Raw genomic sequence first — 15013 nt, 5'->3', positions numbered from 1 at the left:
ATAAATTGTATATGCCCAGGGGAGATGTCTCAGTTCCCCCATGCCTGATGACAAAGGTGGGTTTTAAGGAGCTTACGAAAGGCAGTTCTAATCTCTGGGGGGAGCTGGTTCCAGAGAGTCGGGGCCGCCACAGAGAAGGCTCTTAACACTTTAAACCCCTAAATTACCATTTCCCATTCCCTTAACAACCATTTACTCACCATTATTACTGGTACTCACCATTGAATAAGACACTTAGTGATCCTGATCTTTATAAATATAATTATTTATTAACAATAATTATTTTTTTTGTTATTTATTTGCAAAAATTATTAGTTTGGTGATGACATATGACGTCATTGGGTGGGAAAAACCGTGGTATAGGGAAAAAACCGCGAAGTATTTTTAATTAATATTTTTTTGAAAAACCGTGGTATAGGCTATTCGCAAAGTTCAAACCTGCAAAAATCGAGGGAACACTGTATTAACATAGTTGTAAATGCAAGTAGAAATTATGAGCACTATAAGGTAAAAGAAGTGTAATAAGTTTTGTCACTGATAATGGACAGCTGTAAAAATGAATTTATGATTTTAAATGTATAAAATTCAATAAAAATTACTTAAGAGAAAGAGAGACCGGTGTCCAAGAGGCTTACTTTGTGGCCACGTTCAGACAAACCACTCAAAGGTGCTTTTCCAAAAGGCACCTGGACTTTCTGGTTTTTCTTTGAAGGCATTTCACTCCTCACCCAAGAAGGTTCTTCAGCTCTGAGAACGGATTCAGCTCTGAGAAGAGCTGAAGAAGTTTCCTGGGTGAAAAGTGAAACTCCTGCAAAGAAAAACCAGAAAGTCCAGTTGCCTTTAAGAAAACCACTTTTGGGGACAACCATGACCTGGATGACTAAGAATCCCCATAGACCCAGTGATGACCTTCCAAAATGTTTACTGCCACACTCTGGGTGCGGCTTATTTTGTGGGTATGGCTTGATGGTCATGTGACTGGGAAGGAGTGGCTTGCCGGCCATGTGACCAGGTGGGAGTGGTTTGACAGCCATGTGACCGGGAGTGGCTTAAAGGTCATTTGACTGGTTGGGAGTGGCTTACCGATCAAGATAAGTTTTCAAATAGGTGCTTGGACTCTTTTTCAGTTGGTTAAGTCACATGATTTGAATAGCCACAAAAAGGACAAATGATAGACGGCATTATTTGTTGAGCACAGTAACATTTTAAGGTTTTTGTACTGAACCCACAAGGTTCACTATGATAACAGATTAGGCAAGTAGCTAAAATTTTCTTGAATTGCTATAAAAGTTCAGTTCTAGATAATGATTAAAGCAATTAAAGCGTTTATGGGTAAAAAGATACTATTTAATTATTTCCTATTTTAAAAGTAATTAAGGATCATACTAAGGTACTAGAGAAGGAAGGATAATAAAAAAAAACTATTAAGTACAGTGGTACCTCTACTTACGAACTTAATTCATTCCGTGATCTGGTTCTTAAGTAGAAAAGTTTGTAAGAAGAAGCAATTTTTCCCATTGGAATCAATGTAAAAGCAAATAATGTGTGCAATTGGGGAAACCACAGGGAGGGAGGAGGCCCTGTTTCCTTCCAGGAGATTCCTAGAGAGGCCCCACAGAGGTTTCTCCCCACCTTTTCCAACCCTGTTTCCTCCCAGGAGATTCCTAGAGAGACCCCATGGAGTCTTCTCCCCACCTTTTCCGGTCCTGTTTCCTCCCAGGAGATTCCTAGAGAGGCCCCATGAAGGCTTCTCCCTGCCTTTTCCAACCCTGTTTCCTCCCAGGAGATTCCTAGAGTGGCCACACAGAGGCTTCTCCCTGCCTTTTCTAACCCTGTTTCTTCCCAGGAGATTCCTAGAGAGGCCCCATGGAGGCTTCTCCCCACCTTTTCCGGTCCTGTTTCCTCCCAGGAGATTCCTAGAGAGGCCCCACGGAGGCTTCTCCCCACCTTTTCCGGCCCTGTTTTCTCCCAGGAGATTCCTAGAGAGGCCCCACAGAGGCTTCTCCCCGCCTTTTCCGGCCCTGTTTCCTCCCAGGAGATTCCTAGAGAGGCCCCACGGAGGCTTCTCTCTGCCTTTTCCGGTTACAGTTTCGGAGGCTCAGGTTTTTAAGTGGAAAATGGTTCTAGAGAAGAGACAAAAAAATCTCGAACACCTGGTTCTTATCTAGAAAAGTTCGTAAGTAGAGGCGTTCTTAGGTAGAGGTACCACTGTATTCAAAAATAAACCTATTACCCCCACTGTGCCCTCCCCCCCCCCATGGGGGCAGCAGTCCATTAGTGCAGACACCCCTTCTTCTAACCCTTCCTGGTTTGTCTTTGCAGGAAACAAAGGGCTCCCGGCGGCAACAAGCCACAGCAGCACTCAGAAAATCAGCAATGCCCCACCAAGCACAACAAAGAACACCAGAAACCCTCACAAGGAGGCCAAGCGCCACACCCTTCAGGGCGATGTGGCCACCACGGCTACAGCCAGAACCGGCGGTGGCACCACAACCAGAAGCACCCTCCCAACGACAAAGAGACGCACCGAAACGCCAAAGAGACCGAGAACCTGAAAATAGAAGATACCTCTGTCTGCACGGTGCACATCCCTCTTGAGATGCACCGCAGCAACGATGCGCCCGAGAGGCCGTCGCCGCAGTATCTCCAGGATCCCGAAAACAAACGGAAGGACCACGTCCACGAACGGAGAAACGAGAGGCCCAAAGTTAACTTGCTGCAGTCTTCCAAGGACAGGCTACGTCGGAGGCTAAAAGAGAAGGTAGCTGCTTTTATTCCTCAGTCACTTTTCTCTTTTTTTGTTTTTAATACAACTTTATTAAATTTCAGAAAGGAATTAAAATGCACGCTAACTGTTGTATATACTCCTGTTCAGTTTGGGGATTTCGCAGATACTGATTCAGAAAGTGTTTATGAATTAGTGGCAGGTCCTGATTTACAGGCAGAAGAAGAAGAGGGAGACCAACCACAGGACGTTCCTATGAGTTCAGACTCAAGTGAAGGAGAGACGGATAATAGATGGTTAAATCCTCATTTCAGACGGTTACAGAGGCGAAGGGAACAAGTGTCAGGGAAGAAATATTAAGGAGAGGAACGGGTTAATTAATTAAGTAATTCATTCATCACGTCCGGGTGTCAGCGGAGAAGGAGGGTGGAGTTTTCAATCTGCTATGAATCAGTATGGAGGTGCCTTTCCGCGGCTCTGAAAGTAAGCTTTGTTTTATGTGTTTTTAATTGCAGTTTTTATTACCCTGGGCTAATGCTGCCTAGCCATAAATCTTAAGATGAAGGGAGGAATGCTTCGAGAATGTTTATTCTGCCCTTCACTACTAAAGACTGAGATAAAAGTGACTGCATACCGATGACGCAGTTTGTAACAGAAGGAAGAAAAATAAAGATGATGTTTTTGTTTTTATAAATCTCTGCATTCAGCAAGCCTTTATTCCAATTAACAGAGGCCTTAGCCGGAGACCAGAACACTAACTACCAAAAACAGGGGAAGGGGGAAATTAAAAAGGAGTTAAAAAGTGAAGGAAAAGAAAGGAGAAAAGTACTGTATTTTTTGGAGTATAAGAAGCACCGGAATATAAGACACACCTTAGTTTTGGGCGAGAAAAATAGGGAAAAGAATCTGCTTACCAGGTATTTATCTGGCTAGCATCCTTAGTCTGGTCAGCTTCAACACATTATTTTATCCACTGATTAAGGGCTTTAAAAATATTTTATTCTGAGAGGGTAACAATGAAAGAGCTGGGAATATCATTAGCACCTGGGAAAAAGCAGTCTGAGCAAGTAGAGCAATGGAAAAAACTCTGCAAAGATTTAGAGCTTGGAAAACATTCTTCTTTGTAGAGAGTAACAATGAAAGAGCTTGCAAACGGGTAAGAGCTGAGAACATTGTTAGCACCTGGTAAGGGCTGGAAAGAAACATTTGGAGCAAATAGAGAATGAAAAAAAAAAAATCAAAGACAGGGTTTGGAAAGCATTCTTAGCAGAGAGTAACAATGAAGGAGCTTGCAAGCCGGTAAGAGCCGGCAAACAAACTGCCCCTGTATTTAAATCCAAATGCATGAAATGAATCAACAGAATTGAAATGCATTTGTTATGCTGTATATTGCTTATTTATTTATTAAACAAACTTATATAGCTGCCCAACTCACACAAAAGTAGCTCCTAGTGCTGTACAACATTAAAAGTTAGCAGTTAAATATTCATAGTTTAACGGACCCACTGCCTGCCCACTGACAGTAACAAGAGAATCAAGCAAGCCGCTTAATCGACTCCAAATGGGGTCCCTGACCAAATAGTTTCTTCAAGTGTTTGCAGAAAAGCAACAGGTTGAGGCTGATCTTATCTCTGGGAGAATGATTCTAAATGGAGGGAGCCACCACAGAGAAGGCCCTTGCTAGTGAGTTAGCTTTTCATGGCCTTATCATAGGGAAATCATGTTGAATTCCAGAAATAAAAGTTGAATACAAATGATTACTAATATATTGTCATAAACTATGGCTCGTTAGCTTTATTTTGTCTTGAAAAAGTCATGTTTAATGTCCCTGTTTAATTTCTCTTCTGCTTCAGCAAAACCAGCGCCATGTCCTGTAATACCATGTTCTACCTCTAGGTGTCACTCTATATTATTTGTTGCTTGTGCTTTCTAGTGATTAGAACTAATCTAGGTTTTGACCCAAATAATCCCACTTCCACATTCAAGAAATTCCCCACTTAAAACAGTGTCCAGGGCAACAGTTCATGAATCTTAGAAAACCAACCATCGTCCATTTATTTCTTATGCCAACTTACCTGAAATTAGCCAGCCAGCTAATTAAAATTAGAATGCAATTTTACCTCCAACATAGGAGGGGACTTTTAATCATTTATCACACCATGGAATGAGTAATTCAATGAAAATAAATTTCATCATGTAATTCATCGTGAAAATGATGAGCAGAAATTCAATGGGCATGGCTTCAGTATTACAGAGGTCAGTATTTTTTTAGGATTAGTCATTCCTTTAATTGCTGCCTGCCAGATGGGCATTAAAAATGCAGAGTTTCTGCCCAAAAAGCAGAACCTTTTTCACAGACCACTCCAAGGTCTGGAAAAAAAATAGGGGATGTGGTGCACAGAATTTGAAGAAACGGGACAGTACTTTTTTTCAGAAGTACAGTGATACCTTGTCTTATGAACTTAATTGGTTCCGGGACGAGGTTTGTAAGGTGAAAAAGTTCGGAAGATGAAACAATGTTTGCCATAGGAATCAATGGAAAAGCGAATAATGCGTGCAAGCCCAAAACTCACCCCTTTTGCCTTGCGCCACTGGGAATCTCCACCTCCGGACTTATGTTGCCAGCCAAATGCCCGTTTTTGCGCTGCTGGGATTCCCCTGAGGCTCCCCTCCCTGGAAAATCCAACCTCCGGACTTTTTGCGATGCTGTGATTTCACTGAGGCTCCCCTCACTGGGAAACCCCACCTCCGGACTTATGTTGCCAGCCAAAGTGCCCGTTTTTGCGTTGCTGGGATTCCCCTGAGGCTCCCCTCCCTGGGAAACCCCACCTCCGGACTTCTGTTGCCAGTGAAGCGCCTGTTTTTTGCGTTGCTTGGATTCCCCTGAGGCTCCCCTCCCTGGAAAATCCAACCTCCGGACTTTTTGCGATGCTGTGATTTCACTGAGGCTCTCCTCACTGGGAAACCCCACCTCCGGACTTATGTTGCCAGCCAAAGTGCCCGTTTTTGCGTTGCTGGGATTCCCCAGAGGCTCCCCTCCCTGGGAAACCCCACCTCCGGACTTATGTTGCCAGCGAAGCGCCCGTTTTTGCACTGCTGGGATTCCCCTGAGGCTCCCCTCCCTGGGAAACCCCACCTCCGGACTTATGTTGCCAGCGAAGCGCCCGTTTTTGCGCTGCTGGGATTCCCCTGAGGCTCCCCTCCCTGGGAAACCCCACCTCCGGACTTCCGTGTTTTTGCGATGCTGCGATTTCGCTGAGGCTCGCCTTGCTGGGATTCAAAGCAGCGCTGGCAAAAATGAAGGGAATCTGTGCAGTGCTCTGTAGCAACGTTTTGAGGGTATGAGTTGAAACAGTTTATGTCCAGGATGCGAGGGGTCAGTAAATATCAGGAAACCATCAGTATTAATAGAAATCGTAAGGATACAAGCAACAAGTTATAGTCATAAGTGGTCTTACAGTCCACTTAAAGTCATATTTGAGTAGAAATTAGCAAGAAATTTATTTATTTATTTAATTTTGTTTATTTATTTGTTTGTTTGTTTGTTAGTTTGACTTCTATGCCGCCCTTCTCTACCGACTCACATTTGATACCAAATGAGAACCGCCACTAAAAATCTGCTACATGGCAGCCTTAAAATGCATGGGGGTTCTGTCTGAGTTCAATTCCTCTGATATCTACCCTGTTTCCCCGATAGTAAGACACCCCCGATTGTAAGACGTATCGGGGGTTTCAGGGGGATCGGCTAATATAAGCCGTACCCCGAAAGTAAGACATATGTCTTACTTTCGGGGAAACACGGGGGTATTGCCGGGGGGGAGCCCGATGATGTTGCTTCCAAGCTCCCCGCGCGCCCCTCGCCTTTGCCTCGCTGCGGCGCCACCGCCTGTTCCCCGGCTTGGCAAAGCGAAGGACGGCGCTGGTCCGAAGCGAGCCGAGCGGGCGGCGGCTTGCAGCGAAGGCGCTCGTCCCAGCAACCGAGTCCTGCCGAGGCTCGGCTGCAAGCGACCAGCGAGGCCGACCAGCTCCGAGGCGAGCGGCCGGAGCTGCGCCCTCCTTCGCCCGCCTCCTTTCCGGCAGGCAGGTGGGCCTGCCCTACTGCGCAGAGCGGCTCCTCCCCTCCAGACACACGCTTCCCCGACACGCGTCTGTGGCTCCACGCGTGCACGCCGCTTGGAGCCCTGAGGTTGAACTTGGAAAAGGGCTCACGAGGCTCCTGTCCCGCGGCTGCCCTTCTGGACTCTGGGGAGATGCCTTCGGGAACGCGACCCTTTCAATTTTTTTCCAATGTAAGACATACCCCGAAAGTAAGACGTAGTGGGGCTTTTGGGGGTAAAAAGAAAGTAAGACACTGTCTTACTTTCGGGGAAACACGGTATCTATAATCTACTAACAATGTAACATGCAACCATCCTCAATATACACACCCACAGCCACAACATTATAATTTCAAAATATGTCGTTAAACTACATACGCCTGCTCTATCGCAGGTACCAACCCTTTCCCTTTCCCCACCCAAATCCTATCTTATCTTATCTAACCATACTAATATATTGCAAAGTAAATCTATAGATACGAAACCATAAAACGTTAAATACAGTGTTCCCTCGATTTTCGCGTGTTCGAACTTCACGAAAAGTCTATACCACGGTTTTTCAAAAATATTAATTAAAAAATACTTTGCGGTTTTTCCCCCTATACCATGGTTTTTCCCACCCGATGATGTCATATGTCATCACCAAACTTTCGTCCACCTTTAATAAATATTTTTTTAATAAACTTTAATAAAGAAACATGTTGAGTAATAATCTAAATGGTTGCTAAGGGAATGGAAAATTGCAATTTAGGGCTTTAAAGTGTTAAGGGATGGCTTGTGATACTTTTCATAGCCAAAAATAGTGTACAGTGATCCCTCTATTATCGCGAGGGTTCCGTTCCAAGACCCCTCGCGATAATCGATTTTTCGCGATGTAGGGTTGCGGAAGTAAAAACACCATCTGCGCATGCGCGCCCTTTTTTTTCTATGGCCGCGCATGTGTAGATGGTGGAGTTTGCGTTCCCCGCCGCCCACGCAAAGGGGAAACCCCGATTCGGCTCCTCGCTGCTGCTGCGCTACCGAGCAGATCAGCTGCTGGGCGGCCGAAGGAACCTTCCCTGGGTCTTCCCCCTCTTGCTGGCGGGCGGGCGAGCGGCGGGCATCAGCGAGGAGCCGGGGTTTCCCCTTTGCGTGGGCGGCCGGGAAGACCCAGGTTGGGGGTTCGGGGGGGTGCTGGGAAGCCCCCCAGGCCGGCTGCGACCTTTTAAAACAGCCGCGCCGCTTCCCACCTGACTCCCGAAGCCAAACCCGGAAGTGGTTTTTTTTTTTAATTAATTTTTTTTTTTAAATCGCGATATAGCGTTTCGCGAAGATCGAGATCGCGAAACTCGAGGGATCACTGTATTTACTTCCGCATCTCTACTTCGGGAAATTCAGCTTTCGCAGGCGGTCTCGGAACGCATCCCCTGTGAAAATTGAGGGAACACTGTATTAAGTATAGCATGAAAATGTACAGATAAATGTTTAAAACTGATACATAATAAGTTATATATCTTATACTGAAATGTCTATTGTTCTGAATCATACTTTTTGTATCCCTATTCCCCCCCCCTTTTTTTCCTTTTCTTCTTCTGTTAAAAAAATCAATAAACTATATTTTTAATAATAATAAAATGCATGGGGATCGCAAATCCCAGAATCCTCCGGCGGGTCCTAGATTGAGCAGGCAGGTTTCTAACGCCAGCTTTTGTTTGATGCCTCCTAACCGTCACGGCTTGTCACCGGGATGCTGATCTATGTCTCCCTTCTCTTTCTCCCTCCATTGTCTCCCTTGCGTAACAGATGCCTTGTCTTTCCCTTTTCACGGATCAGGACGAAGTGGTGGTGGAGTCCACGGACCCACAAAGGAACAAAATGGACAAATTAATTGAGATCCTCAATAGCATGAGGAATAACCATAGCAGCGGGGTGGACACCAAGCTCACCAACTTCATGGAGGAAGCCCAGAATTCCACCAACTCCGAGGAGATGCTGGGCGAGATCGTCAAGACCATCTACCAGAAGGCCGTGACCGACCGTAGCTTTGCGTGCACGGCGGCCAAATTGTGCGACAAGATGGCGCTCTTCATGGTCGACGGCACCAAGTTCCGGAGCCTCCTTCTCAACATGCTTCAGGTAACCGGATGAAATTATTGCTTCGCCGCCTTTGGGCCTTGCTTTGCGCTGGCCGGAGGGGTGAGTTCTCCCTACCATCTGGCTACGCTTCAAAAAGCAAAGCCAGCATTCCTTTTGCACCCAATTAATTTTAGAAAAATAAAAACAGCAGGGAGAAAAGGGGAAGGGGGGGGGCGGCATCTCTTGTTTGTTGACATGATGCGTTTCATGGTTACAGGGAACCGTTATATATATATATATTTAATAGACGCCGCCGGTCCTTCTCCAGGCCCTATTTTAAATGACCCCTTTTAGCAAACACTCAAGTTTCTCGAGGTGCGATTTTTGTCTGTTCTGCATAGGGGGACAGAGGGGGGGCTGCTTTTTTTGTGTTTGGTGGGGGGTGGAATGGTTGAAAGGCTGCCTCTGTTGATCTACAGAGGGACCGAGTTTCCCCCTCCTTTTTTATTTATTTTTTTTGCTTTGAACGTTGGCTTGAGTTCAAAAGAGCCAGCAAACCAGCGGGTTTTATATAGAGTTTTTCATCACATTTGAGTAAATATGTAATGACTCCTAAGGCCCAATGAGGTGAAAGAGGTGGAAAAACCTCAAGCAGGGCCAAGGGACAGGATGAGTTGAAAAAGCTTTGGTGGGAATGAAGATTGAAGAGGTTGGAGGACTGCATTTATTGTGCTGGCTTGAAATATTTCATTTATTTATTTGTTTGTTATACATACATGCATGCATAAAGCCCTTCATGGCATCGGACCAGAATATCTCCAAGACCGCCTTCTGCTGCACGAATCCCAGCGACCGATTAGGTCCCACAGAGTGGGCCTTCTCCGGGTCCCGTCAACTAAACAATGTCGGTTGGCGGGCCCCAGGGGAAGAGCCTTCTCTGTGGCGGCCCCGACTCTCTGGAACCAGCTCCCCCCAGAGATTAGAACTGCCCCTAGCCTCCTTGCCTTTCGTAAACTTCTCAAAACCCACCTTTGTCGTCAGGCATGGGGGAACAGAGATATTTCCCCCGGGCCTATATAATTTATGTATGGTATGTTTGTATGTATGTCTTTTTAATAATGGTTTTTTAAAAATATTTTAAATTGTAAATTATTAGATTTGTCATGAACTGTTTTATTGTATTGTGAGCCGCCCCGAGTCTACGGAGAGGGGCGGCATACAAATCTAATTAAATAAATAAATAAATAAATAAATACATACATACATACATACATACATACATACATACATACATACATACATACATACATATGCCACCCACTACAGTAGGTCTCAGACAAAAGATAATACTGTGAGCATTAGGTGTTCAGCAGAGTGATGTTGTATTGTATTGTATTGGCAGTTCTGTGTTAGCAAAAACTTCAGAGGAGAAGGATTTAGGGGGAGTGATTTCTGACAGTCTCAAAATGGGTGAGCAGTGCGGTCAGGCGGTAGGGAAAGCAAGTAGGATGCTTGGCTGCATAGCTAGAGGTATAACAAGCAGGAAAAGGGAGATTGTGATCCCGCTATATAGAGCGCTGGTGAGACCACATTTGGAATACTGAGTTCAGTTCTGGAGACCTCACCTCCAAAAAGATATGGATAAAATTGAATGGGTCCAAAGACGGGCTACAAGAATGGTGGAAGGTCTTAAGCATAGAACTTAAGACTTAATGAACTCCATCTGTATAGTCTGGAGGACAGAAGGAAAAGGGGGGACATGATCGAAGCATTTAAATATATTAAAGGGTTCAATAAGGTCCAGGAGGGAAGTGTTTTTATTAGGAAAGTGAACCCAAGAACAAGGGGACACAATCTGAAGTTAGTTGGGGGAAAGATCAAAAGCAACATGAGAAAATATTATTTTACTGAAAGAGTCGTAGATCCTTGGAACAAACTTCCAGCAGAAGTGGTAGATAAATCCACAGTCACTGAATTTAGACATGCCTGAGATAAACATATCTCCATCCTAAGATAAAATACGGGAAATAGTATAAGGGCAGACTAGATGGACCATGAGGTCTTTTTCTGCCATCAATCTTCTATGGTTCTATGTGATGGCACAACGGTGAAAACTGTCTCTGGTCTAATTGTTTTGGCATGCGATGCCCTGCAGCACTGTTCCAACTGGAGGAGTTAAAACAGTTTATGTCCAGGATATGAGGGGTCTGTAGTTGTTGTTGTTGTTGTTATTATTATTATTATTATTTATTAGATTTGTATGCCGCCCCTCTCCGCAGACTCGAGGCGGCTCACAGCAATCATAAGAACAATATATAGTAACAATTCTAATATTAAAATCTAAAATAACAATTTGACATTAAAAAGCCTAAAAACCCCAGTATATAAAAAACATACACACAAACATATCATACATAAAACTACATAGGCCAGGGAGAGATGTCTCAGTTCCCCCATGCCTGACGGCATAGGTGGGTTTTAAGGAGTTTACGAAAGGCAAGGAGGGTGGGGGCAGTTCTAATCTCTGGGGTGAGCTGGTTCCAGGGAATATCATGACTTGCACAATTCTGATTTTTTGAAAGCAAAGGCTGGACCCCAAGTTAGCTCCAGCCTGGCTGTTCTCACATTTTTATGCTCTCACTGTACATAAAAGAAGAGGCATTTGTCTTTTTCTTTTATGTACAGTGAGAGCATATGCACCAAAGACAAATTCCTTGTGTTTCCAATCACACTTGGCCAATAAAGAATTCTATTCTATTCTATTCTTTTAATCTAAATTCTATTCTATTCCATTCCATTCCAATACTCTGTTCTGTTCCCTTCCATTGCATTCTATTCATTTAATCTAATTCTATTCCATTCCATTCCATGTGATTTTTCATTCCAATACTCTATTCTATTCTATTCTATTCTATTCTATAATAGCAGTGCTATCTATATAGCAGTGAATGATAGCATTTTGGAGAGGCTACCACAAAGAAGGCTTGACCTATTCTCTGAGGTCCTGTACCTGAAGGTAGGATAAGAAGCAATGGATGGAAACTAATTAAGAAGAGAACCAACGTAAAACTAAGGGAGAAATTTCCTGACGGTGAGAACAGTGGAACGACTTGTTTTCAGAGGTTGTCCTTGTTCCAACGCAGGTTTTTAAGAAGAGATTGAGCAACCATTTGTCTGAAACGGTGTAGGGCAGGGGTAGGCAAAGTTGGCTCTTCTATGACATGTGGACTTCAACTCCCAGAATTCCTGAGCTGGCATGATTGGCCCAGGAATTCTGGGAGTTGAAGTCCACAACTCATAGAAGAGCCAGCTTTGCCTGTCCCTGATATAGGGCAGTGATGGCGAACCTATGGCATGGGTGGCATGCGGAACCATTATCCTAGCTGAGCTCTAATGTGCTGACCAGTTGATTTTTGGTTTACCGGAGGCTTTGGTAGGGCATTTTCGGTTTCCGGAGAGGTATAACAAGCAGGAAGAGGGAGATTATGATCCCGCTATATAGAGCGCTGGTGAGACCACATTTGGAATACTGTGTTCAGTTCTGGAGACCTCACCTACAAAAAGAGATTGACAAAATTGAACAGGTCCAAAGACGGGCTACAAGAATGGTGGAAGGTCTTAAGCATAAAACGTATCAGGAAAGACTTAATGAACTCAATCTTTATAGTCTGGAGGACAGAAGGAAAAGGGGGGGGGGGGCATGATCGAAACATTTAAATATGTTAAAGGGTTAAATAAGGTCCAGGAGGGAAGTGTTTTTAATAGGAAAATGAACACAAGAACAAGGGGACACAATCTGAAGTTAGTTGGGGGAAAGATCAAAAGCAACATGAGAAAATATTATTTTACTGAAAGAGTAGTAGATGCTTGGAACAAACTTCCAGCAGACGTGGTTGGTAAATCCACAGTAACTGAATTTAAACATGCCTGGGATAAACATATATCCATCCTAAAATAAAATGCAGAAAATAGTATAAGGGCAGACTAGATGGACCATGAGGTCTTTTTCTACCATCAGGCTTCTATGTTTCTATGTTTCTATGTCTCTGGAGGGATGGGATAGCTTCTGAAGCCTACGGAGGGTAAAAAATGGGCCTACCGGGCCCACGAGAAACAGCCCATGGGAAATGGGCTGTTTCAGGCCTCCAGAGGGCCTCCGGGGCGGAGTGGAGGCCATTGTCACTGTCTCCAGGCATTGAATTATGGGTGTGGGCAAAAAGGTTCACCATACCTGGTATAAGGTTTCCTGCTTGAGCAGTGGGTTGGACTAGAAGACCTCCGAGGTCCCTTAACAACTCTGTTAGGAGCTGTGGTGGCTTTTATGGTCGTAGCAGGGAGCAAAAGCAAACAAATGACTCACAGCTGGAGCAGGAGAACCCAAAAGATCAGGGACGGGCAATTGTGACCCCTTTATGACCTGTGGACTTCAGCTCCCAGAATTCCTGAGCTGGCTGAGTCAGGAATTCTGGGAGTTGAAGTCCACGAGTTGTAATAATTGCCCATTACAACAAAAGATGCTTAGAAAACCCCAGGTGGGGTTTTCTAACTGCTAGCTTACGTTCAGCAGTTCTAATCTCACCACCGGCTCAAGGTTGACTCAGCCTTTCATCCTTCCCAGTGTTTTGTTGAGCTCTCTGGTAGAATCCTCCCGAAAATTCACAGATACAAATTTCAGACACACACACGTTTGAAAATTCAAAACAATGTTCTTTATACCGAAAATCCAAATAAACTAAGCACTCTTTTTGTATAGCAAAGAGTACTCGTCTCCAAGCAAACTGGTAATTTGTACAAGTCCCTTATCAGTTCTGAGATACAGTAATACCTCATGATACGAACTTAATTGGTGAAAGGAGGAGGTTCGTAAGGTGAAAAGTTCGTAAGACGAAACAAAGTTTCCCATAGGAATCAATGGAAAAGCGATTAATGGGTGCAAGCCCAAAATTCACCCCTTTTGCCTCATTTCCGCCGGCATTCAGATTTTGTTCGGGTGTGGGTGGAGGGGGGGAGACGGGGGAGACAGCGCAGGCTGCCCGGAGGGAGCCTCGTGGGTGGATTAAGGGAAAAGTCAACAGTTACTGTCCGGCTTCCAATGACTGGAAGGGAAGGGAAGGGAGGGAAACGCACGGGCGGTTTGTACGTGTGTCTTCTCTGATTTCCTCCCTCCCTCCTGGCCTCCCTCCTCCTCCTCCTCCTGTATTCCGCCTCCCTCCCAGCCTCCGGGCCACATTCTCTGCGCCGCCGGCCGGCTGTCATCTTCTAAAGAAGCAAGAAGAGGAGGAGGAGCTGGGCGCCTTCCTCCATCACCACCGGCGCCCAGCTCCTCCTCCTCTTCTTGCTTCTTTAGAAGATGACAGCCGGCCGGCGGCGCAGAGAATGTGGCATCACCGCGGCTCCTGGCTCGGTTTCCCTCGCCACCGCAGGCAACATGGGCTGCCGGCGAGGCTCAGTGACGGAAGGCCCGGGAGGCGCGGCTTGATCCGGGAGGCGCAGCTTGATTCGCTGAGCCTGGCCGGCTCAAAAGATCGCAGCGAGCGTTGCCTGCGGCGGCGAGGGAAGCCAAGCCAGGAGAAACATCACCGCGGCTCCTGGCTCGGTTTCCCTCGCCTCCGCAGGCAACACGGGGTGCGATCTTCCGGGCCGGACAGGCTCAGTGACGGAAGGCAGCCGCCTGGCCCGGGAGGCGCGTCTTGATCCACTGAGCCTGGCCGGCCCGGAAGATCGCAACGCACGTTGCCTGCAGCGGCGAGGGAAGCCAAGCCGGGAGTAGCGGCGACGCTGCTCCAGTTGCCTGGTCCTCTCCTGCCTCCCACGCTGATGTTCCCCGCTGCGTCGGGCGCCGCCCGCCCCGAGTCGGACGCACCCTCGCTGCCGCGCCCAGCCGCTGCCCGCCCCGTCCTAGCCTGAGCTGGGCCCGCTCGGTCACGCCTCGCCCGCCGCCCCGCCCGATCCTGCGCCTCCTGCTTCCCCCCCCCCAGCCAAAAATACAAAGGCGGCCCGCGGAGCAATGGGAAGCTGAAGCCGCTGGCGGTTTCAGACTCCGTTTGCTCCATGCTGCTCCGCTCTGCCTGTCATGCGGCGGCAGACCGTCTTTGTGTTTTTCGCTGAGGGGGGAGCAGGAGGACCTTCCTGACTC

The 15013-nt window shown here is 46.1% G+C and overlaps 1 protein-coding gene across 3 annotated transcripts in view; it reads left to right on the top strand.

The window, feature by feature from the left end:
- Positions 1–15013, top strand: part of CTIF (cap binding complex dependent translation initiation factor) — a 217360-nt gene that overhangs the window by 133361 nt on the left and 68986 nt on the right. For 2 of the 3 annotated variants that reach the window (XM_070743583.1, XM_070743580.1), the window contains exons 8-9: positions 2323–2761; positions 8605–8937. In XM_070743583.1, coding sequence (XP_070599684.1) covers positions 2323–2761; positions 8605–8937 — 772 coding nt within the window. The remainder of the gene's footprint in view (positions 1–2322; positions 2762–8604; positions 8938–15013) is intronic. The other variant, XM_070743582.1, reaches the window with a different exon arrangement.

Source organism: Erythrolamprus reginae, chromosome 2 (assembly GCF_031021105.1).
Source record: "Erythrolamprus reginae isolate rEryReg1 chromosome 2, rEryReg1.hap1, whole genome shotgun sequence".
NCBI lineage: Eukaryota > Metazoa > Chordata > Lepidosauria > Squamata > Dipsadidae > Erythrolamprus > Erythrolamprus reginae.
The sequence above is the reverse complement of the archived record's forward strand: the minus strand, read 5'-3'. Positions and strand labels throughout refer to the sequence as shown.